Source organism: Thamnophis sirtalis, unplaced genomic scaffold (genome assembly GCF_051295495.1).
Source record: "Thamnophis sirtalis isolate CommonGarterSnake01/CBP01778 unplaced genomic scaffold, rThaSir2_p1.2 scaffold_4, whole genome shotgun sequence".
Lineage (NCBI taxonomy): Eukaryota > Metazoa > Chordata > Lepidosauria > Squamata > Natricidae > Thamnophis > Thamnophis sirtalis.
The window spans coordinates 115,525,450-115,551,492 of NW_028261384.1; the positions used below are offsets into that span (position 1 = coordinate 115,525,450).

Consider the following 26,043-nt stretch of genomic DNA (forward strand, 5'->3'; position numbering starts at 1 on the left):
CTGACTTTAACTATACAGTCAAATCATCATCTTGACTTCTTTGATCACCAGATGACCTGGTGCTTCCTTTATTCCCTTGAACCTATCTCTCCACAGGCAGCTACACCATAGATGTCCTCTGCCCTTTTTACCAGAATGCCACATTCCACAAAAGAACTTGTAATTGATTCACAATTAGATAGTCAGAGAATGCTTCCAGATGTATACTATAATGCTATTATAATCCTAGCTACAATATTGGCACCTGTCCTGGGTTCAACAACTCCTTCCCCATTGCCTACCTTATAGAATATATTCTGATCCAGCTGCCCTGAACTTTCCACTAATAGAGAAATTCATTGGGGTTACTTCCTTTTTTCCTGCAGCAAAAAATAATAATAATCACAATTGTCATGTTCTACAGGCAGCTTTTACTAATTATTAGGCAACTATTATTATTATTATTAGGCAACAATTTATAAGTACATGAATGTTATACTGAATTATTGAATGACCTGCCCAGAACTAAACAGCTCTCCTTCCCCACCCTTCTGAAATCAGCTCACTCTACTGTAATTGTCTCTGCCCATGTTTCCTGCAGCTGGACACTTGGTGTTGAAATGGGACAACTTACCCTGGCTAACTTGCCCTGGCCCTCTTGCCGGGCTGACCATGGTCGACTCTGAGGGACAGCTTTTTTCAGTCAACTCACCATGGGACAATTCAATGCAGGATAATTCACGAGAGGGACAAGGGATACAGGTGATGCCATGTTTTGGCTCACCCCAGCCTGGAGGACTTCTAACTTGAGAAGATTGAAACCAAAAACAAGACAAGGCCCCCTGCAATTCTCTTGCCCCTCTCTTGAGTTATCCCCAATTGAATTGTCCCACAGTGAGCTGTCCTATGGTGAACTGGCTGAAGCGAGTTGTCTGGAATGAGTCAGCCAGGATGACACAGTTGGGGCAAATCAGCCACAGTGAGCCGACTGCGTGGAATTGTTCTAAATTCCTTGGTTTTAAGGCTTAGGTAAGTCTGCCATTTCCCCCTTTTCCTTTTCCTCTCATCCAAACTTCTTAGATTTGAGCTATTTCTCCCAACTTCTCAGCTTCTCATAGATAAAACTTCTTATAGATGAAACCTCACTGCTAATTGATTATGTGAAAATGCGTCATCAAGCCCAACTCTTAATGATGAGCTTAGGATAACTTTAGGTTTGAACCTTAGACGTCCTTGAGGCTAGAGTGAACCAGAGCTTGAGTCACTTGTTCCTCTTTTGTTCCTCTGCTGAGTTATCCCATGTTGAATTGTCCTACTCCTATGACAAGTTGGGAACAGGAAGTTGGCCATGGTGAGTCGGTTGCAGGAAGACGGCCAGGGCGAGTCAGCTGGGGCGAGTTGGCCATGGCAAGTTGTCCCATTCTGCTTAGTGACCACAGACAGGTTCTCTTCATGACAATCAATGCCTAACCTGTTCTTGCCTCCACCATTTCTACTAAAAAAGTCTCCATTCTACACTATTCCCCCATCTCATGGCCTGACCTTTAAAACAGGAGCTAGTTAAACTATACCTTAGCATCCCTCCCAGGTAAATCTTATCTCTTCCCCAAATATATACCTCCATTCACCTTCCTCCCATCTGATCTTCTTTCCTACATCCTACAACTGTGATGGCGAACTTATGGCACATGTGAATGGCAGCTCCAGCACACATATGCGCGCCGGCCAGCTTTTTCAGCCTTCTGGAGAGTTGAGGGAGGCTGTTTTCTCCCTCCCCAGTCTTCAGGAAAGCCTCTGGAGCCTGGGGAGGGTGAAAAACAGGCTCAACGGGTCAACCAGATGTTTGCGAATGAACTTCCAGTTTGCCCATGGGGCCTGTTTTTCACCCTCCCCAGGCTCCGGAGTCTTTCCTGAAGACTGGGGAGGGCAAAAAAAGGGGCCCAAAGGGCCAACTGGAAATTCAGAAACGATCTGTTTCTGCCTTCCGGAGGGTCTCCGGGAGGCCAGGGGAAACTGTTTTTGCCCTCCTCAGATTTCAGGAAAGCCTCCAGAGTCTGGGGAGGGTAAAAACTCCCCCCTCCCCGTGCAGGAAGTCGTACACGCATGTGCTGTGTGTCGCGCGTGCATGCACAGATGGGTAGGGCCGGGGGGGGAGGGGGGAATGCGCAATTTTGGTACTCCTTTAAAAATAAAAATAAAGGTTAGTTATCCCTGTCCTACAATCTAGCTGCTAAAACTGCAACCTGCCTTGCCTTGTAGCCAATTTTCCTGAAAAGCACCAGGTTGCGCTGTCAATCAGAACATGTTCAATCTTTCTCTCTTGGATACATATTTTGTAATGGTTGGAAAGCACAGTAGAATTCCACGTGGCAAATGTTGCAACTCAGTACATCCTGTAAAAACCTGCAAATCAGTTTCACAACTTTGTAAACGCCTTGAAGGCAGCATCCTCGGTTAGACTTGTTTTGTACAAATTGCTCCTAAGTGGGAATGTTTTGTGCATGCTGCGTGCTTGTACGTGTGATGATTTTCTCATCTTTATCTCTCATTTTCTCCAGTATCCAAGCTGTTTATGGTGACTTGCATCAGGCCATTGAGGAGATAAATGACCAAGAGGATCTTAAATTGTGGCGTAACCGAAATGGCCCAGGAATGCCCATGAACTGGCCAAAATTTGAGGTGGGAAGCATTTCTTCTTCAATGGTAGGAGAACAGCATGCTGCATGTTCTCAGAATCCTTCCGGTTTCCATTTATGCACATATAGAAAAATGTCCCAACATAGTAATACAGGTAGTCCTCGACTTACAACAGTTTAGTCATCATTCAAAGTTACAACGACACTGAAAAGAGTGATCATTTTACTCACTTATAACCACTGCAGCATCCCCATGGTCATGGGATCAAAATTCAAACACTTGACAACTGACTCAGATTTATGACACCTGCAGTGTCTTGGAGTCATATAATCACTGTTTTGCGATCTTTTAACAAGCAAAATCAGATTCGCTTTAACATCCATGTTACTAACTTAACAATTGCAGGGATTCACTTAACAACTGTGGCAAGACAGGTCATAAAATGGGGCAAAATTGAGAGAATCCAAAGATATTTCACGAGAAGAGTCCTCCATTCATCTACCCGCAGTAAAATACCTTGTGCCACCAGAGTTGAAATTTTGGGCTTAGACAACTTAGAACTATGTCGCCTTCGGTCTGACCTAAGCGTAGTACATGAAATCATTTGCTACAATGTCCTACCTGTCAGTGACTACTTCAGCTTTAACCACAACAGTACACAAGCAAACAACAGATGCAAACTTAAGGTAAACCACTCCAAAGTTGATTGCAGAAAATATGACTTCAGCAATAGAGTAGTGAATGCCTGGAATGTACTACCTGACTCAGTGGTTTCCTTCCCTAACCCCAAAACTTTAACCTTCAACTGGCTACTGTTGACCTCACCCCATTCCTAAGAGGTCTGCAAGGGGCGTGCATAAGCACACCAACATCCCTACTGTCCCTGTCTTAATGTCCCTTTTTATTCCTATCGTTTTCATGTATTCAAAATCATGTTTATACTTATCTGTTATCTTATAAATATGCTTGACAAAATAAATAAATAGAACAAATGTCTCACTTAGCAACAGATATTTGGGGCTCAATTATGTTCATAAATCAAGTTCTACCTGTAGTTTCCAGTAAGAAAAAAAATAAATCCACTGTTTAGTTGATTCTAAATCCAGATATTCTCACTTCTCCGTGGTTTTTTCCCTCAGAGACAAAGAATTCCTTCTCTTCAGAGCCTTCAGGCTGACAGTCAACTGTTGTTTATAACATCCTCTGTGACAAAACAATTCAGCTGATAGCTAGGGAAATATTTCAGATTGTTTGATAACAACAGTAATCTCCTTTCTCCCTTTTCTGACAAGTTGCCAGAAATAACATGAAAGAAGTAAAGATTTTTGCTTTCATTTAACATCTCATTTACACCTCTTAACAATTATGGTTTAATAAAAATTAGATTATGTTAAAAAATTAGAGCTAGACCCCACAGCTTGGTTTAGGAATCTTCAGACTCTTCAGGCTGACAATCTGATTTAATTAATTATGCTATTTACCTTTGTATTTCTTTCAAGGTAAATTATAGGATTTTACTGTAAAAAAAAATCTTGGCACCAAATGAAATATAAAAGACACCTAAGTTCCAACACCTACGCTCTTCTCTAGGGTTTTGTATAGTCTTGCAAATGGGGCCTGGTTGAAGGAAGGCTTTAGGAATCTATTTATATGGAATACAGAATAACATTTGGAAGGGATCTTGAAGGTCTTCTAGTCCAAAACCCTACTCGATCAGGAGCCTTTATAACATGCTGGACAAATGGCTGTCCAATCTCTACTTAAAACCTCCAATCATAGAGCACCCACAACTTCCAGAGGCAAGCCATTCCACTAATTAATTGATTTTGAGAATTATTAATGGCTTTTAAGAAATAGCGACTACAGGTAGTTCTCAACTTACAACCATAATTGAGAGCAGAACTTCTGTTGCTAAGTGAGGCAGTCGTTAAATGAGTTGTGCCCAATTTTATGACCTTTGTTTGCAGGGTCATTAAGTGAATCACATAATTGTTAAGTGAATCCAGCTTCCACCATTGAATTTGTTTGTCGGAAGCTGCCTGGGGAAGCTGCAAATGGCAATCACATGGCCCTGGGACTCTGCAGCTGTTGTAAATATAGGACAGTTGCCAAGTGCCCAAATTTTGATCGTGTCGCCATGGGAACACTGTGACAGTCATAAGTGCAAGGTGGAGTTGTAAATCACTCTTCCCAGCACCTTTTTAACTGAACACTAAGCAAGTGGTGGTAAGTTGACGTCTCTTTATATTTCCATACATACAAGTCAAGAGGGAAATTGCAAAATAATACTAAAAATTGTTGGGGGCATTAAAAAAAACCCCACTAAACAAATTGCTATCACGTTTTGCTGAAAATTTTTATCAGGGTAAATGTATTACTTTATTAAAGTTCCCATACATTTTTCAATACTTTTTTTTAGAAGGGCAGATTTTATTTTTCTTCTTTGGACTAGCTACCGTCCATCTCTTGAGATAATGTATGGTGGAAAACCCACTTCACCTATCTCCAAAATGTTATAATGCTTTTCATCCTGTGGTGATTAGAGACTTCCTGCGGGTGACTGACAGGTCCAACTACCCAAAAAGGTATCCGCATCAACCAAGCTCTGCCTATTGTAAGGCTGCCCTTTTGATTCCTAACCACTTTCAACTTTTCTTCTTTTTTTTTTTTATTCTGAATGGGATGCATCCCAAATTCAGATTTCACATTTTCTTCCTCTCCTCTCCTGCTACCCAGGATTGGAGCCCTAATCTTGATCGGCTACAAGTGAAGATCAAGAAACCCAAGGAACCAGAGAAAGTGACACCTTGTAGCATCTCCCCCTCCCAGAGCTGGTGAGTTGTATCTCCACTTTCCTCTTCCTTCTCACCCTCCAAAATCAATGAAAGAGCTAGAATGATAAAATAATGTTGGATAATGTGTAACTTGTAGTGTCCATCTTCCAAACTCAATAAACCTACCATATTTTTCGGAGTATAAGACGCACCTTTTTCCCTCAAAAAAGGGGGTAAAAATCTGGGTGTATCTTATACACCGAATACAGCATTATTGGCCTACCGAAACCCTGCCCCCTTCACCAAAATGGCTGTGCATAGCCTTTAGGAGGCTTCCAGAGTGCTCCTGGTTGCTGGAGAGGGCAAAAAAGAGCAAACAAAGGGCTGTTTTGCCTCCCCCAGCCCCTAGGAGCACTCTTTAAGCCCCCCAAAGCCTCTGCACACCCTTTAAAAAAAAAAAATAGTGGCCCGTTTTTGCGAAAAACAGGCCATTTTTTGTTCATCCCCCCCCCCACCCCCAGGAGTACTCTACAAGCCTCCCAAAGCTCTGCATTCCCCCCCCCCTTTTTGTTGCAAAAAATGAGACATTCTGGGGGTTTGGGACACCTGCAGAGTGCAAAAACTTTAAAAAAAAATTACCTCTTCAAAATCATGGTGCGTCTTATACTCGGGTGCATCTTATAATCCGAAAAATATGGTAATCTTCCCAGGATAAGAGGACTTCTCCTTTCATGGATTGTTAATTGGTTCACAATACAGAAAGCACAGAATAGAAATGGATGGGCACTTTTTCCGATTTTTTTTGTGGGGGGGAAGGGGGGAACAGGAGCTGGAATGATTTTGAGAGAGCTACAAGCCGCCAAAGTTTGCAGATATGATTACAAGCAAGATGGTGAAAACTAGAAATAATTATGAAGAGATTGAATAATCAAATGGCAACTATAGTCCAGTTTAAGTAAGTGTGATGCGATGCCCCAGTGGGGCAGAAAACCCTAAGTTTGCATAAACCCAGAGTTGCTTGTGACTAACCGAAAAAGGATATTGGCCTCAAATAGAGAACTCAGTGAAAACATCAACTCAATGTGTAACATTGGTGAAAAAAACCATTTCCTTGCCATTGGCAAGGAAAAGACTGACAATTTGCCAACATGATAATGCAATATATCAAATTCCATGTTAAGGATTACAAGAAAATGGATTGAAAACTCTGAACATTGTAAAGCAATAGCACAAATCTATGTTATGTCTACAGTTTATAGTCCCAGCTGCCAGGTTTAAAAAGGATATGGTAAGCTTTTTAAAAAGTGCAAAAGTGAACTCCCAAATGGTCTGGGAGATGAAACATTCTTCCTGCAAGAAAAAACTGGAATATTTGAACTTGAAAAGAGGAGGAAGGGGCCTGATTCACATATGGCATAGGAAACCGCTAATTCTTAAACATTAGGGTCAGGGGTCATGTACTGAAATTGAGGAGATTTGGCTACAGAAATAAAGCAAGAGTTTCTTTATAGATCATATAATTAAAATATATGGCTATCACTCAGATGCAGTGACAAGCACAGATTTGGATGGTTTTAAAAGTCTTTGGGCCTCTAGCAGGCTCTCTCAACTGCCTTATCTTGCCGGGAGAGGGGGGGGGCATCAGAGGAACAATAGGGAGAGGGAGGAACAAGGACTTCAGAGACATCTGGCTGACCACTGGAAAGTTGGGGTGTGATACAAGAGGGTAATCTTTATGTTCTTAGTGATCAAGACACTCTTCTACTGGAATACTTGCAACCTCGTAAAGTAAGTGAATAATACATGACAACAGCAGGAAGCCTGTAATTAAGAAAGGGTGATTTGCCTACAGCCACTTATTTATCTGATTAAGGCACCATACCAACCCATGATTTGCTTAATCATTATGAAATAAGCCACATTTGGCTGGGTTCAAACTCTAACCATAAAGCACAAAGTATACAAAACAGGATGGTTGGATTCACCCAGTATGTGTGCGTGGTTTGGACTAGGTAGTTGTAAAACTGTTGAATTTTACACACACATAGACTCCCAAAAATTGAGTCCTCCATGATTGATAAGTCTACTCCAATGATTTTGAGGACTCCCAGAATTTCCCGTCAGTCTGTTGCATCATATTCTCTCATATTCTCTTCCACTCGTACCTATTAATTTATCATTAACAGGTACCAGAGGAAATGAGAAGGCACCTTCTCACTTATGAGCAAAGTCAAAGGATGCCTTCCTTGTCATCGCCACAGATATTCCATCCTACAATCTGACATTGAAAGTTTTGGATCTAATGAAGTCTCTTCTCTTTCTGAAGGCCATCCCTGATTGGCTGCAGGGCTTGCCTTGCCCTTCAATCGGCTTGGATGCTCAGGTCTTTGAGACAATTCTACTTGTTCCTACATGGAGCATTTTTATTTATTTCTGAATGCATAAAATCTCAGTCATGAAAGGAGATCATCAGAGTGAGGCCACTCAGAAAACATGCACTTCAAAAATAGTTCCACATCCCTGCATATAAAGTTCTTTCTGGTTTAACACAAGAGGACTGAAATGGGCACTGGAATGGCAGAGGAGATGCATGATCTGATCTCTTGATATTTTTGAGTTGCTATAAAACATTTCTCAGAATCTGGGCTTGATAATAGAGGGAACATTTCACAGCTATGCAATTTATTAAACTTAAATGTGGTTAGCTGGTTTTGGGTACTGTGGCACCAGAGGTGGGTTCCTACTGGTTCAGACTGGTTTGGCTGAGTAGGTAGTAACTTGGCCGGCCACGCCCCCAAACCGGTCCTATCAGTGGCGCTGTAGGCACCGCCATCTTGTTTTTTGCTTCTGCGCATGCGCACGTAGTGCACATCAAACACACACGCACCCAAAGCCTGCGCCCGAAGGACATCCCTGAGCACATCGGCAGTAACAGAAGCCGGAACCCACCCCTGTGTGGCACCCACTCAAGTATGGTTTATTCATTTTAAAAACTAGGTTGTGACATGAAACGTGATGTCAACTGCCTGGGTTGGTAACCATGATTAGGGCTTAGTTACCTATGTGGATGTAGCCAACTATTTCATAAACCATTATTTAAAAATAGTTATTACAATGTACATGCTACATCTCTACTATAAGGTCACATGCATGTTTCTTGTTGTGCTTTTATCATAGTACAATACTCCTCCAAAATGTGTATTGGGCCCACTAGAAAGAACATACTCTCTGTGCCAACAGCACTTCCTTAGTTGGGACATGGGTTTATTCCTGTGCAGCTCATCTTTCTCCAATCAGATTTTGAACCTCTGAAAATGCTTTTCAAGTGTGTGTGTGGGGGTGGGATTAAACATTAGTATCAAGACTTGAATCATCTGTGGTTTGATCCAAAGAAAACTTCCTAATGCCCTTTCAAGTATTCAGCAAATTTTATAATATGTGATAGGATATGGATGTAATAATTAAAGAGATTTACCTCTCAGTTGCTGTGTTGTTATTATAACATGAGTGATGACAAGAAGACAATAAAACCTTCTGGTCAGGATTTAGTTTTATTTGAAAGGCATCTTTCAGGTTGTGGCGTTTTTTTAATAAAACTTTAATTTGAAAATCATCTAGGCGGAACTTAACTATTTTATAATACAACCAAATGCTCCGTGGCCAGTTTAGAAATTTGTGCTGATTATTTTTGTGCAGTAAGTTATTTTGAATGTTTATGATTTACTAAAAACCTCATTTTCCAAAGAATTGTGGCTTTAAGTTTGCTTTCAGGAATATTTGAAGGCTAATGTTGCTCCTTTACTTAAGAGAGCAATGTATACTTCGTAAGGCAGCCCTGCAATTATAGAGCTGGAATATATTCTTTCTGCTTAATCATGTCAACAGGACTTGCAAAGTAGTCCTTGAGTCACAATCATAATGGAGCCCTGCAATTACAGTGATAAATTGTGACAATCAGAAAGGGAGTCGTGACAAAACTTGATTTTGCAACATTTTTATGGTGGTCATTAAGCGAATGTTGAGGTCATTAAGTGAACCCCTTGTTCGCTATGGGGCAGTTTTTGCCAGAAATAAAAAGTAAACTCTGGTTCCCAGCAAAATGATTGTAAATCATGGTTGGGTGACCACAGGGCACTTCCAACTGAGTTGCCAAACAGTCAAAATGCAGCCATGTGACTATGGGGGGCAGGGGAAACGAACATCGGAACTTTGGAACCGGGTCAAGTTTTGGCAGAGGCCACTGTAACTTTGATCAGTCGCTAAGCAAACAGTCGTAAATTAAGGACTACCAGTACAGGAGCAGGAAGCTGAATAAAATGCTAACTTCAAAATTAAACTTGTTCTCAATTTATACTAACACAAGAACCATTTCCCACCGGAAATAAGCACTTCCCCTCTTCCCCTCAGTTTTGGAACCTAAAATGAGAGATTACAAACCCAATAGTGTAATAAACACGAAAGGATTTTTTTAAAAAAATAATTAATGAAGACAACGAAGGGAAGATTTGCAAGGATAGTTTCACTACAAGCAGTTTGTAAATGAAGATTTAATCACCCAGGCCAAAAGTCTCAGTTTTAATAAACGTTGGTCCAATTGCTATGATTTAATCTTTTATGAAACTACAAGCAGTTTTATGAAGCTATGATCTGCTTGTAATTCGTAAGTAACCCAAGCAAACAAAGAGACAGAGGTACAGAATTAGAATGCAGATAAAATTACCCTTGTAAAAAAATGAAATATCCCTCAGAAGACTAACTAAGCAGTCGGTCATAATTTTACCCACTTCCTGGTTTTTCTAGGCCCAGTGACATTAAATCTGTTCTCAGGGACCTGGTGATCCATGTCTCGTGCAGACCAACAAGCCAAGGCTTATTGAAAGAAAGAAATTATAAGTAGTTCTCAACTTACAATCTTTGTTTAGTGCCTGTTCAAAGTTACAATGGAATTTTAAAAAAGTGACTTACAACAAGTTCTCACAGAGACAATCATTACAGAATCTTTGTGGTCAGGCAATCGAAATTCGGGTGTATGGCAACTGGCATGTATTTATGATGTTTGTAGCATCTCAAGGTCATATGAACACCATGCAACTTCCTTAGCCAACTTTTGACAAGCAAAGTCAGTAGAGGAAGTCAAATTTGCTTAAGGATCAATGATTTGCTTACCAATTGCAATGCTCACTTAATAACATAAAGATTACAACAAAGATTATAAAATTGGGCATGATTCACTTAATAACCACCTTGCTTTGCAGTGGAAATTCTGATCCCAATTGTGGTCCATAAGTCAAGGACTATCTAGAATCTCTAACGTCCACTTCCTGGGATCTCATCTTGGAAGGACAGTTCCTGCGTTTATGGTGTCCTTAAGAAAGTTCAGCTGGCTAGCAGGCCATCCAAGTTTCAGACTCCCTTTAACTATCGGTATTTATTGATTTTCAGTCCTTTGTTAGTTCCTAAATTTATGATTGTCACTCACATGATAAGGCAAAGAAATGACCAGGTGTCAACATTGATGATCCACAGAAATCCAGATGTAAATCTCCTTTTCGCCATGAATTTCACTTGGTAATCTTCAATAAGTCAGTGTCAGATGTTCTTCATACTTCACATTAAGCTATAATATAATAACATATAATGTGTTTATTTGTGGCTTACCATGTACCTTACTTTAGCCTCTTGTAGGATATGCAGAAAGAGCAGGGTAAGTATAATAAGCAAAGGTTAAACAAGGTCACTTATAGTCACATTCTCCCTCCTTTCTACAGTCCCAAGCCAGCACCTGCACCAATAGCAGGCCAGCGGGTTCGTGCCGTGTACGATTATATTGGCCAGGAAGCAGATGAGCTAAGTTTCAAGGCAGGTGAGTGTTATCTTCATAATCCTTCCACCCAACGTCATTCTTCAAAGGAAGTCTCATTTCCATAGAAATATTAAAATGGATATGAATGTATTCCAACCTCCTAAAATGGACTCTGATTTCCCTTCTCTTGTCATCTGTATTATTGCATTCTCTTTATTTCCTCAAAAATACGACCTCCCCCCAAAATAAGCCCCACCCTATTTTTATGTATGTGCCTAATATAAGTGTCGTATAGGGATCATCTGCCTTCTATTCCATGCATCAGGATTGCCTGCTTTCTTCTTTGCACAGCTCAAGTGTGTGTTGACTAAAGGACTGGTGGGCTACAGCTGCTGCCTGTCCCCATGCGCTTGCCAATTTTTGTGTGTGTGCCGGGGAGTGGGGTGCACAGCTGGGCTGACCACCCCGAAATTGTGTTTTCCCGAAAATAAACTCTAGTGCTTATTTTGGGGCCCAAAAGAAAGACAGGTTTTATTTTCTGGGAAACAGAGCATATGAAATTCTAAGGGTGGGGATAAGAAATCAATTGCTTAAGGACTTGAAAATCTATCAGCCAGGCTGGAAGGAGGAGTCAAACAAGGGCCTAACTTGGAGTCCTTGTGTTGCTGCAAGCAACCAAGATCCATGAAGCCTTCTTTAATTATTCCCAGGGGAAGGCAAGCATTCTGATGAGATTTTTGCAACATAGTGGTAGATAATAAAGTTACTGACTATTGTTATTCATGAATGGGCTGTGGTTGTTTGCACTTGACAAGGATTAGGAGATAGTGGTGTTTCCAGTTACAAAGGTGATTGGTACAGCCTTGCTCATCTAATATTATTTTCTCCTATACAAAAGTGATCAGGATAAACGGACAATTGTCCTGCCTCTTCCCAAGGTTGCTCCATACAACTTAGATACAGTGCTACCTACCAATTCTTCAGATGACAGAAAATAATACTAGCATAACAGTTGTTGTCCCACTGTTGGATTTTATTCTGTCCTAGAAGAATACCATTAAAGGGCATCCTTGTTTACAGTGAACTAAGGAAAGGACATGAGGGTTGTACTGACTTTGGTTTCCTTCTGTCCCACTAAACATATCAGCCAATGTACTTGAATGGGTTGAGGCTGGATAACCAATGATTTCTGACGGAAGATCAAAGATGAGGTTCTGTCTGTCAGAAGTTATTCTAGCCAGGGCTGAAAAGAGTGCTATTAAGCCTGCAATTTTATCCAGACAAGACACACAGCCAGGAGTGCCAGTTCTACTGTAGCTTTATTGTAAGGTGTTTGGGTTTGGATTTCGATTTGTTTTTTGTGCCCTTTGAGTCACTGTTGATGTTAACCAACTGCCTGGATTAGTCCCTGCAATTTTCTTGGCAAGATTTTGGAAGTGGTATGTCATTACGTGCTTCCTAGGGCTGAAAAGGTACGATTGGCCCAAGGTCATCCAGCTGGCCCTGTGCCTTAGTCACTACACTAAACTGGCTCTCTGTTGCAATGTCTCATTAAAAGAATCTTGCGAGACGAAAGTATTCTCCCCTTCTTTAATTTCCGGAAAGCTAAGGAGAGTCCCTTTTGAAACATCTCCCACACCATTTCCTCTTCTGTGGCTGAGGTATCTTTTACATGGCAATTGCCCCATGTGAGATTCTCCCTTCTAAGGTCATCCCTCCATACCACCTAGACAAGATGGGCAGCTTGCATATCAAATCATAAATAAACAAACAAGCAAATAAATAAATAAATACAGGTGGCAGGAGAAAGGAGGAGTTATCAATTTTTCACTAGCCTCAACCTATGGCACTCATTAACTGTCCACTGGGTGGGTAACAACTTGACCCCCTCCTTCTCTTTAGCCCGGAGAGCTACTGCTAATACTGGGAAAGGTGGCAGGAGAAGAGGGCAGCCAATTCATTATTAGGATTCTTGGGAGGCAGGCTAGACTTAAACTTTATCCATCCCCACCTTTGCAATACTGAAAAGTGCTGTATCTTCACTACAGTTGGCAGCAGGAATTTTAATTTGGATTTGCATAAGGCAGGTAAGATTAAAGTATTCCTCCTTCTTGCCTCACAGCCCTGTTGAATATTTATTTATGCTGATTCTAATGGGAAACCTGTTCCCCTTTGTCCAACTGTGGCTGATCAGCAGAGTAACTTGAGTTCCTTCAATCAGGAGGACCATGACCAAGGATCTTCTCCTTCTTTTTGTGGGTTTCATTTAGCGATGTTCGAAGTCACAACGACACTGAAAAAAGTGACTTGTGACTGTTTTTCACACTGTTGCAGCATCCCCATGGTAATGTGGTCAAAATTCAGACTTGGGCAACTGACTCATATATTACAATGGTTACAGTGTCCCTGAGTCTTGTGATCACCTTTTGCAGCTTCTGGCAAGCCAGGTCAATGGGGAAGCCAGATTCACTTAAACTACTGTGTTACTTACTTAACAACTGCAGTGATCCATTTAATAAAGGTGGCAAGAAAGGTCATAAAATGGGGCAAAACTCACATGTCTTGCTTAGCAACAGAAATTTTGGGTTCAATTGTGGCCATAATTCGAGGACTACCAGTAATATTTATGAACAAGATGGATGCCTTACAAACCAAACATAGAAGGCAAACATCATGCCTACTACTTCCAGCGTCAGAGTTGTTACCCTGATCTCCAAGGTATTTCAAGCCTCAACTAATCGGCATCTCTGTCCCTTGTTCCAGAACATAGACTCATGCATACACACCTCTTACTCATTAAGGCTCAGCAAGGCACATGTAGCTCATTTTCTCAAAGCTGTGGGGGATGATTCTCAAGAGATCTTTCCCAAACATTATTTTTCCTTAAGGAAACATCAAGACTCTGGGCCATTAACAAGCAATCTTCTGAACAAAGGCATGGCTAGCCAGCAACCACAATGCTATTGTGAAAGTATTGTAACACCACAAGAACAACGAGTTTAGCTACAGTTGCCTACTCCTAGGCATAATTGAAATTGGTGGGCATGCTGGCTCCCTTGAGCAATATCTAACCTGAATTGGGAAGTAAGGAAGTGGCGATCCACTAGATCTGAAGAGTTCCAGGATGGGAAAGACAATTCTAAAATCTGATTGATTTTAGTCTTTTTTTAGTTGGCAAAACATTGGTGGTATATTAGAACTGCTGGTTTTTGACATGTTAGAACTTGAGATGAGATGGCTGGCTTTGAAATTACATATGAGTGTGCGTGTGTGTGTATGTGTGTGCATTCTTTTACTTAAAATTCATGTTAATAAAATGCAAAGAGGTATATGGGCCTGGAAAAGGATGCAATAAATAAAATGACTAAAAAAATATTACCATCTTGATCTTCTGTTAAAAAACAAAACAAAAATTCATTGCTTTAAATCAGATGTACAGTTTTTCTTCCAGCACTCTATGTTAATTCTTTTGGTAAGTCTCCATGCTTGCTTTAATAGATTCTAAATTAATCCCTGGGAATATAGCCAAGAAAAAACAAATGCATTCCCAACACGTAGTCATCAACCCAGAATCATATTAACAGTCCTACTATTCTAAATGTGACAATACCAGAACAAGGCTAGTATTAATAGCAATACTGTTTTATGTATCTATTTTATACATATCTTCAATTAACTAACTAGTTCCTTACAATATCATTAATAAATATTTAAAAGGTTTTCACTGTATTTTATTATTTTTAGAAAAACATAAAACAAACAAACATGAACACGCACAAAATAAAAACCCTTCTCCAATAATTTACAGTGTGTGGATTGGTTACAAACTTTTGTGCATTCTCACAATAGTCTTCACTTGCAGTTTACATACTCATACCATCAATCTAATATATATGTGTGCAATTGTTAGGGTTATTAAACATTCATTTTACTATAGCTATTATTACATCCTTTTTATGTAAAATATTCTAAATTTAAAATAAATTTATATTATGGCATTTCATTACATCATCCTGAAATCATCCAATAATATTACATCTTTATATTCCATTCTATATAGAATTGCTTAGCCTTTATAACAAAGCTTTTCAACATCCTCTCCATGGCCCTCACTTACAATTTGTATAAAATTTCATATTATCCATCTATTGTATATATATGCATTATTTACCATTTTTAATCATTTGTTTAGCTATAACTATTATTACTTTATTTTATACATAATACTCTAAATTTAACTAAGTTTAACTTAATTTTTATTCTAACATTTCATTTCATCACGTGGACTTCTCTTGGCACCTTATTGTTCATTTCATATCTTGGAAAGACTCGAAACCCTCCATCTGTTCCTTCCATCTGCTTGCCTTTAGTTATCACCAATGTTTCTGCCAGAATTTCTCTCATTGTTTCTGCCAGATTTTTTCCTTTTCTTCTTTCATGTTTTGAAGTTTGAGATAGAGTTCCAGTTCGTTAATCTCTCCTTTCAACATTCCACTCCTGCCATTTCCAACCATGCTTGATTTGCTATCAATATCAACAATTTTCTTATCACTTTGTTCATATTTTTCTTCAATTTTATGAACGCTATCCTCAAATTTCATCATTGTTTTGTAAATATTCTCAACTCTTCCCTCTATTTTTTCTGTTTTTTGTTCTATGTTATCCATTCTCTTTTCAATGTTTTCTGTGCTTATTTGTACTTTTTGAATTTCTAACATAATGATTTGCAACATTAATTCTTTTTCTTCTTCATGTTGCGCCATTCTTCCAGGTTATAAACACTGCCACTAAAACATCCAAGGCTTTTTTGTTAAGTTTCAAACAAGTTCACTATAATGTTTCAAGTCAAGGCTTTCTCTTCACTCCAGTCCAGCTATTGATAGTATTCCAGAAGAGCACTTGCATAAACAATCTGTACTCTTTCCACTATCCCTTTCAATAAACAAAATCAGGAGCCTTGAAATGTAAGATATGAGTTAGATGTTCAAAGGAAATAAGAAAAAAAATGATGTTTCCAAGCCTCCAGCCTCTAGGTGTTGTTACTTCTTTTTCCTCTGCTTTTATCCCTCTCTTTAAATTCCTAACTTAAGAAAAAAAAGTGCTTAAAAGCAAACAATCCAGCCAAGCGTTGTAAAAAGAAGAGAAAGAAAATCATAATCCACTAATATGAAAAAAGAAGAAAAATAGAAGAAGAGGGAAAAAAGAAACCAGTCCAATTTAAAAAGTAAGAGGCATTTGTAAAAGTTCCATCGATATTTTTTTTGTAAAAAAATATAATATACTAAGTTTAATTCAGGCTTAATTCGCCACTTACTCTCTTCTGTCTTCAATTTTAATTTTACTCCAAGTCTTTTTGGGTGTTTTCTTCTCTAATAGTAAAATTTATCTCACCATTTCGGCACACTCTCTCTCCTGCTTTTCTTCCGTTCAGGGGCTGTCTCAACCTTCTGCAGCTTCAATGGCTGCTTCTCTTTCACCAGAAAAAAGAGCTTCTCCTGGATCAATCAGGGACTTTGCGATGTCCCTGAGATCAGCAGGACGTGTCTCTACGGGACGGTTTAAGTCCAAAATGACCGTCCAGTAGCAGAAATATCGACAGCAATCTTGGAGCTCCAAGATTGCATGTCGTGTCGTCGCGACATCAAGACCCGCCCTCCTCATTGTATTTTGAGACCATGTTGGGGAAAAAATTCTGAAAAGTAACCTAGAAATCCTTGAATTATTTTAGAATATAGCAGTTAGACTTAGACTATGTATCAAACCATTCTTTAATACAGGTAGTCCTTGACTTACAACCACAATTCAGTCCAAAATTTCTGTTGCTAAATGAGACATTTCTTAAGTGAGTTTTGTCCCCTTTTATGACCTTTTTTGCCATAGGCATTATGTGAATCACTGCAGTTGTTAAGTTTGTAACACAGTTGTTAAGCTTCCCCATTGAGTCAGAAGGTTGCAAAAGGTGATCTCATGACCCTGGGACATTGCAACCAATATAAATGTGACTCAGTTGCCATACATCTGGATTTTGGTCAGGTAATCATGGGAATGCTGCAACAATCATACTTTTTTTTACACATTTGTGAAAAAAAATGAGCAGAGATGAGTTTCTATCGGTTCACACTGGTTCGGGCTAACTGGTAGCGGTAATTTAGCCTTGGTCGCAGAACTGGCAGCGACTCAGGCTGGCCATGCCCCAAAAATGGTTCTCCAGTTGCCGCTGCCGTTGCTGGCATGTTTTTTAGTAGTTTTTCACATTCTTCACACATGTGCAGAACAATTTACAATGAACTGTGCACGCACGTACGAAGCAAACTGGTACCAACATGGGAAGGACCACCTCTGGTCATGAGTCACTTTTTTCAGTGCCATTGCCATTTCGAATGATCACTAAATGAACTGTTGTAAGTCGAGGACTACCTGTATTTATGGAAGTTAATGTCAGATCAGTTTATTGACTCAAACTATTTCACCCTTCCCATTATCTGTAATAATTTATGAGATCCTCCCCTGCTTTTTCTTTTCAGGAGAGCTTCTCACCAAATTAGAAGATGAGGATGAACAAGGCTGGTGCAAAGGAGTGACTGACAGTGGACATGTGGGCCTCTACCCTGCCAACTACGTGGAACCCATACAGGGTTAGATAGAATGGGCAAAAACGGGGGAGTGGGCGTGGAGGGGAAGATGGGATGGGATGCGGTGGGGACTTACCCAATCAGTAAAATTACATTATATATAATTTGCATTTCTGAGATCACATTTTGCAAGACGAAAGATGCAAAATTCAGTTCCTTCAGAGATCCAGTTGCATTTTGATAGTCATGAAGGTTGTTAGCTTATGCAGGTGTGAAGTTCACCCTGAAAACTGTGGGAAATACTAGTGAAATCTCAGAAGCTGCAGTGGGTTGGTGGGTGGGTCCACATGGAACCTCACATGGGTGATTCTGGCTTTTGCATTCAGCATAGCTTTTTGTCCCTCCCTTTAGTTGTAGAATAAATGAATTGCAAAGCAAGCCCTCTGAAGCTCCATTTACATATTGTATTCACAGAAAGCAAGCCTTTTGTTGTTTCGAGGGTGGCACAAATTGTTAAAGTAGACTCAAATAATAAAGACTCAGAAACAAAGCTGTGTAAAAGTGTAGTCACTAAATTCCTCTACGTAGCACTTGTAAGTAAATACAAACACATATTCACATACATCTACTGGACACATACATCCGGTCTAATTTATAACTCGGTATGCCTGCAGATTTTTATGTGCTTACGTAATTATTCATCCCTTCTTCTTGTTTCTCTGACACACAAACAAATCAAGGTACCTTAAAGCTCTCCTTTATTTGCCACAGAGGTTGAAAGCACCCTGCCCTGAAGGGCTGGTCAAACTTCACAAGAAGCATAACAAGAAAGGTATCTCACAATCCCACAAATTCTCTTTAGTCATATCTTAATCCAAAGATTTGCAACACGTGAGATGGATATACATTTGAAAATGGCCCTCACATGGCAAGTTAGTGAAGTATGGGAAGTTTGTAGGACCCAACCACACCGTTCTTTCAACATATCCCTGAATGATTGACATTTGGGGAAGAAAAACCATTCAGAGGCAACTGCACTCCACCTATAGAAGTACACTCCATCCATCAAAAGTGCAAAAACAAGGCTGAGACAACTAAGGTGAATTTGTGAACATCTGTGGGTTGTTTTTTGAAATTGATATTTTAGCAGCTTTGGATTTTGGAAAATAAAGAAATAAATAAGCACGGTGGCCAATTTTAGTTTTCTTTTTGTTTCCAAGCTTCTAGTTCTTGTGACACAAATTTAATCTTACAAATACATGGCCAGGGCTGATAAAATTCAGTTGGTATACTTGTGACTTGTTCCAGCATTTTATTTACTCTTTTCTCAAGGTATCTATTGCCAGTTTAATTGATAATAATCCAGAAGCTGAGTTAAGATACAATATGTATGTCATACCAGTCCTAGCCAAGGTGATTGATCTCCAAAAGCTAAGTGGAGTTCAAAGCTGCTTAGGACTTGGACAAAAAGCATCAGGAAATCCCAAGGCTATAGACAAGACTGAAAGTTGAAAAACCATGAATGAAGAAGATAATGACAACGCACTTCTGTACTATAAGAAAACTGCATGGAGATAGACTTAGCAGATTTGAACTAGGCTCAAAGGAAAACATCTCTCAGCTGAGCTTTGCCTCATAGTCAGCTATCACTTGATTTCCCACTTCAGATTAAATAAATCTCTCTTTAAACATTAAGAGAGGCATTACAAGGCATTTCTCCACCTCAGGAAACATCTGAATCTCCCCTGCAGAAATTGGTAACAGGGAAACATAAACCAAGGGGAAACACCCTCAGGTTTCAGTCATAGAAAATCTCACCAAGATTCTGCCAAATAATAATGATATAATATGGAGGGAAGAATTAAACACATTAACTATTTAAATGTGCCATTAACTATTTAATCATGTTAATTAAATTGCTAATTAACTTTTATTAATTATACTGTTAAAAAAGAACACGAAACAATGTACAATATATGAAATAAAACAATAGGAGCTCTAACAAAGCACATGCTTGGGGCAAAGATATAAATAAAAAAGTAATACTTCTAGTACAATTACTGAAACAATTACTTAACAACCAGCCAGTGGGACACCCATACCTCCCAGCCCAAATTTGTGTAGGGAAACCTTTAGGTCTTCAATATTTTGCAAAAGATTAACAGGATGTGCCATCCAAATCTCCAGGGAATGTTGTTTCACAGGACTGGCATGGCACCAGATACCCATTCTCCCTGAAGTTAGGGAAAAAACTAACTACAAATAGTCCTCAACTTATGACCACAATTGGGAACAGAAATTCTAGCACTGTGCAAAGCAGCTGTTAAGTGAGTTGTACCTGATTTTACAATCTTTTTTGCCATGGTTGTTAAGTGAATCGCTGCAAGTTGCTAAGTGAATCAGGTGGCCATAAAGTGAATTCAGATTCCCTCATTAACTTCGCTTGTTGGAAGCCAGCTGGGAAGGTTCTATTTGGCAATTATGTGATCCCAGGATGCTGTAATTGTCATAAATGCATGCCTGTTGCTAAATGCCCAAATTTTGATCACATGACCTTGAGGATGCTGTGATGCTTTTTAAGGCTAGGACCCATCATAAATCACATTTTTCAATGCTGTTCGAATGGTTGCTAAATGAATGGCTGTAATTTGAGGACTACCTGTAATTATTCGTTTGTCACACCTTATGATTTGTGTGAACTGCACTAACATAACTTCCTAGGCTGAACTGGAGCATTTGCACACAAGGTCTTGCCCTTGGCCTGCAGCATCAGCTCCTGACCTGAGTAATGCCGCCTTCTGTGTCCAGCAGCTGAGCTGAGTTAGTTCCAGCTCAGCTATGGTGGGATTCAGCTGGTTCACACTGCTTCGGCAGAACTGGTAGCTATTTTTTTTTTTGGAGTTTGGCAAACTGATTCCTAAATGGCCAGGCTAGCATGCATTCACGTGGCAGCAGCAGAATAAGCTATATCAGATCATGGGTGGAGAAGTTACTTAATTAAGTAGGAAAGTATAAGAAGAGAGGGGAAAAGGGAAGGGAAAAGGTAGGTTAGTGGAAGGGCTTTGCCAGCTGCCTTCATACACACTTTGCTCCATATTTGAGAAGCAGCCACCGAGGTTTTCCAGTTAGCAAGCAACGCTTGATTCAGCCAATGCTCTCTTGAGCATGCGCCAGAAACCCAATCATGCACGATGTTGCAGAGGACCCTCTTTGCTTGGTGTTTGGAGTTGGGCATTGGGTCACGTCTTCTTGAGCCCTGGTTGTCCCCACCCCTTCCCACGATGCTGATTCCTGGTTGGCCCAAAGTAGGACTCAAGCCTGCCAAGCCCCATTTCTCCTAAGATGAAGGATGAAGGTGACAGCATGGGAAGGATGGCTGGAATAGGCGGCGCTGCCCCTTTGGACCTATCGGAGCTAGATGGGGTGAGATTCAGCTCCTGCCCAAGAGTTCATCCTTTGCATTTGGCCGACGGCCACGGCAATATGCATTCCTAAAGCAGCTGTGTTCGATAAAAGGACTGTAACCCAGAAATTCCCCGGCTCCAATGCTTTTATTAGCCCACTTTGTTCACACAGTAGAGGCTGCTCCTTTATCTTTCTCTAGTTCTTGCTTCTAGTTGCCCGAGATCCACCCCAAAAATGGGTTCTTGTCAAATGGGACTGCATAGCTGCGCACTACACAGCGCTGTACATACATGCTGGGCAAAGCCCACTTAATAGACAGGCAAAGAAGAAGGGTTTTGAGGAGGGTCAAAGTGGATCCTGGGCGCTGTGCTGTAATGGAGAAATGGAAAACAGATGAGGGGATGACGAGGAGCATCGAGAAAAAAGGGGGAAAGCATCTTCCTTCCCTCGTGTCAGCCGCTCCGTTTCCTGTTTCTCTATTGCAGCACCCAGGATCCACTTTGACAGTGGAGTGTGTGTGTTTGGGAGATGGTCAATCCCCATTCATGGCAGAACAACCTTGATTGTTAAATTATTTGAAACCCACCACTGGTTATGATGCATTTGAAAATCACAGATGCTGTCAGCCTCTGCTTCGCTTGATTGCTATTGGCTGCCATAGAAACGGGGTGGGTGGGGGCATGGCATTTGGGAAGGGAATTGTGTGGTACTGGAGGAGTTAGAAGGGAGTTTTGTTCCCACCATCCTCTGCGCATGCTGATGGCTGATGTTTGGAATTGGTCAAGGCCAACGTCTCCCATACCAACCCAATGAGACCTTTTGAAGATGCACCCCACATGAAATCTTAGGGAGTTGCAAATTGGACACTGGCCTGAGGTAATTGAAGGGAGGGGGCTGGGTAATCATTTGATATGTACTTATTCGCCCCTTTTTGGCTCAGATCTTGCGTTCCTTTTTGCTGCTTTAAATTCTTATCTAGTAAAAGTACTTTATCTCTATTCAAATGGAGTTGAGGTTTTTCTTTCTTGGATACTGAAGGAGGCATGCTTGTCAGAGGCAGAACAACTGGTCCACTGGCAGGCGCTCTCAGCTCAATCCACCTCCCAGATCATAGGTTCAAATGAATTTCCTTCCCCATAGAGGTTCAGATGTTATAGCAACAGAGTTGGAAGGAGGAGACATTATACATGTCCAGTCTCTACTTAAGAACCTCCAGTGATGGAGCACCCATAACTTCCAGTCATGCAACCTTCAGTGATGGAGCACCCATAACAGTGGAAAGGCAAACCGTTCCACTGATTGTTCTAACTCTAAGGAAACTTCTCCTAATTTCTAAGTTGGTTCTCTCCTTGATTAGTTTCCATCCATTGCTTCTTGTTCTGCACTTCAGATGCTTTGGAGAATAGACTGACCTCCCCACTTCTTTGCAGCAGCCCCTCAAATATTGGAACATTGCTATCATGTCTCCCCTAGTCCTTCTTTTCATTAGACTAGACATACCCAGTTCCTGCAACCGTTCTTCATATGTTTTAGCCTCCAGTTTCCTAATAATCATTATTGCTCCTCTATGCACTCTTTCCAGGGTCTCAACACCTTTTTTATATCATAGTGATCAAAACTGAATGCAATATTTCAAGCATGGTCCTACCAAGACATTATAAATCACACTCGGACACTATTAATTCACAGGTATTTTCAGAGCAATAGAAGGATTGTGCCTGGATGGCCTCTTAGCTTTTCCTTATAGAAACCTTTTTTGCAAGTACAGATGTACATAAAAGAAGCCATAGGAGAGAACTATTGACTATTATGTTCTTTGCATTCTCTTCCTGATTAGTTGGAAACCAATGTGGATATTTTGAAATCACCAATAACAAACACCACCAGGGACTGAATCCAAACAACTTATGAGGGACTTGAAAGAGGAAACATCATCTTCCTAGCGTTATTCCCACACTATGGCAGGGTCCAGTTAAAACTCCTTTTTAATGACTGTCATCTCTCAATTCAAGGTAGAGTTGGGGCAACTGGATGGAGGTGAGCATTTACTGACCGGGTGCCTGATGCCATGTGGAGTTAGCAGCAGATATTTTTTTCTTTGCACAAAAGGGGTCACATGACCCCAGGACATCGCAACCACCATAAAGATGAGTCAGTTGGCAAGTATCTGAATTTTGATCAGGTGACCACAGGGTTGCTGCAACGGTTGTAACTATGAAAAATAGTCATGTCAGGTTTTTTTAGTGTTGTAACTTTGAATAGTCACTAAATGAACTGCTGTAAATCAAGGACTGTATTACAGATAGCCCTCAACTTACAAATGATAGCTTAGTGACTGAAATTACAACTGACCTCCCCAGAACTACTTACAATCAAGATTTGAAGTTTCTATGATGGACCACCCCCTATAGGGGGGGGGTCACAGTCATATGATCATATTTTGACTGCTTGGCAACTAACCTGCATTTACAGCTGTTTGTACCATTCCCTGATCACATGACTGTGCTTTGTGATCACTTTTTTGTTTTCATTTTTTTTTGCCAGAAACTGGCATTTACTTTCAGTTTCTGGTAAAAAATACCCTTTAAAAATGGGCTCACCATCCCAAAAAAGATAATAAAATCAAACATGGTCACTTGGTGACCAGCTTAACAAAAAGCACAATTTATGACTGGCTCAATTATGGATGTAAGTTGAGGACTATCTATAGAAAAGAGAATGGGACTTTTAGGCAAAACAGATGCTGATATTGGCCTTAAGTTCAAGAAAGACTTTAATTTGCAAAATGAAAAAGTGAGTCATTCTTGAGTCCTTTTTGGTTAGCTGTTTCGCTCTGCCTAACATAATCAGCAACTGCAGCTGTCTCATAGGCAAGCAGTTCACAGTTAGTTGTCTCCAAAACCCTTGAGTGTTTCCTCAAACCCTGCCTTAGTGGCTATAAATATTTGGAAGTCAGATTGAGATAAAATAATAAATACACTGGGGATTGTTGCAGTAACTTCATTTTAATGTAATGTAGTTTTTGTTCTCTCCTGAACAAAAGGTTTGCAACATCTGGGACAACAGGGAAAAAAGAGAGGGTGGATTAATAAGGCCTCGTCAATTGCTACAATAGAAAAAAAAGTACAAAGTTAAATTAAGGAGACATCAGAGCTAGGAACCATTATTTTATCAAATTGGATGGGTTTTGGGTTTATCTCGATGGCTAGATGAGATAGTCTGATGAGAGGGAGGGTGAGGGAGAGGGAGAGAGAATTTTTATATGTATAGTACCTATCTCTTTGTGTCCCAGATTTGTATAAGCATAGTTACCTGATTTTGTTTTTAAAGAAAATAAAAAACAGAAAACAGAGGGGGATTTCCTAGCTTTTCTCCACTGATTCATATAATATTATCTGCTGTCAAATTAATCTCTCTGTTTTGATGGCAAGAGACATATCACACCCACGATGGCTCTACTGTTTAAGGGCTTTAAGGAAAATCATTTTGTTTCGGAACCCTTTTTGCACATCACAAACATGAAACCTCACAAGTGTTAGCCAAACATTACAGAGATCTGCTTTCTGACTGAGCTCCCCTGACGACCAAGGAGATTCAGAGCTATCAAAGTTCACTGCTCATTAATTAGAGTGGCAAAGCATTTTTGCTCAGGTGCTCTTAGCCAATTGAAACATGAACCCCAATAATTACATAGAATAGAGGCGGTAAACCCCAGCAGTCCTAACCAGTCAGGATCTACAACCCACATTCCTGGGCCCCATGGGCGAGGCAATCATGCTACTCCCCAGCCGGTGTAAATATACAACTTCTCCATCCCCAAGAAAAATAATCCAGGTGTAGTCAGGACACAAGGAAGGAATTCCTGTTGGAAACTGAACTGAAGGACTGAACTGACGGAAGATGGGAGGCAGAATCTGGATCATAATGCTGCTGGCAATTGGGATTGAAGGGCAAATCCGGTGAGATAATGCAAGATGTTATTGAACTCTGGGCTGCAGAGGAGTATCTAGGAATTTAGATCCTCATAGAAGATAGGATAGCCTCTTTTAGTTTCAGAAGCTACAGCTGAGCTGGACCAGTTACAGTAGTTCCCAACTTCCTGGCTAGCACGGTGAATTCTGTAAACTGTAGTCTTCATCCTTTGGAGGTTATTGGTTTGGTGGGGGGATTGAGAAACTTGTGGCTTGAGGGACCCTTGATTGAGAAAGAAGAATATGATTGCAGAGAATATAAAGAATCAGGCTGTAGGGACATACAGCTTGCATTTCAAGGAAATGGTCTGTGTAAGCCACCAACTGTGAACACAGAATATGGGATTTAAGATAGCTAGAGGTAATTTGAAAACAAAATAAAGTGGCCTAATGATTAGAAAGGATGTCTCTGTGAAGTTAATGTAATGATCTACTTTTTCCTTTCCTTTGTGCTGGGCTACAAAGGGAGATCCTGCCTGGAAATTGTAGAATTTGTAGTTTCGATAAACCTGGAGGATCACCTGATTGTAGAAACTTAGATTAAAATAATAGTTGTCAGTCAAATCGATGGATAATATTATGCTCACTCTTCTCTCTCTTGAAGAGTGCTGCTAGCTTAACATGTGAATCTGTGGCTGTCCATATTTGGTTGGACTCTAACTCCCAACTCCCAATATCTGGAAAAGCAGAAGTTCTGCCACATTTGAAATTTCAGGTGTGAGATTTTTAAAAAAAGGGTCTTTCCATCATACGCAGGAAAGTGTCCTCAAAGGAGGCAGGAGAAATAAAAATGTAGAGATTCAAGATAAAAATTAAAAAGTGTATATACTGAATAACCAGTGGTTGGTAGTAAAAGCACACCTTGCCTTAACAAAGGTTTTAAAAACTGGGATGACTCAAAC

The 26,043-nt window shown here is 40.2% G+C and overlaps 2 protein-coding genes across 5 annotated transcripts in view; both read left to right on the forward strand.

The window, feature by feature from the left end:
- Positions 1–18,373, forward strand: part of LOC106546595 (protein kinase C and casein kinase substrate in neurons protein 1) — a 51,553-nt gene extending 33,180 nt beyond the window's left edge. For all 4 annotated transcript variants that reach the window (XM_087713808.1, XM_087713809.1, XM_014063501.2 and 1 more), the window contains 4 exons: positions 2,538–2,658; positions 5,353–5,450; positions 11,159–11,253; positions 17,718–18,373. In XM_087713808.1, the coding sequence (XP_087569934.1) occupies positions 2,538–2,658; positions 5,353–5,450; positions 11,159–11,253; positions 17,718–17,833 (430 nt within the window). In that variant the 3' untranslated portion in view covers positions 17,834–18,373. The remainder of the gene's footprint in view (positions 1–2,537; positions 2,659–5,352; positions 5,451–11,158; positions 11,254–17,717) is intronic.
- A 6,697-nt stretch (positions 18,374–25,070) lies between these two features.
- The window catches only part of LOC106546581 (cathepsin D), a 30,051-nt gene continuing 29,078 nt past the window's right edge, over positions 25,071–26,043 (forward strand). The window contains exon 1 of the mRNA XM_087711970.1: positions 25,071–25,129. Coding sequence (XP_087568096.1) covers positions 25,071–25,129 — 59 coding nt within the window. The remainder of the gene's footprint in view (positions 25,130–26,043) is intronic.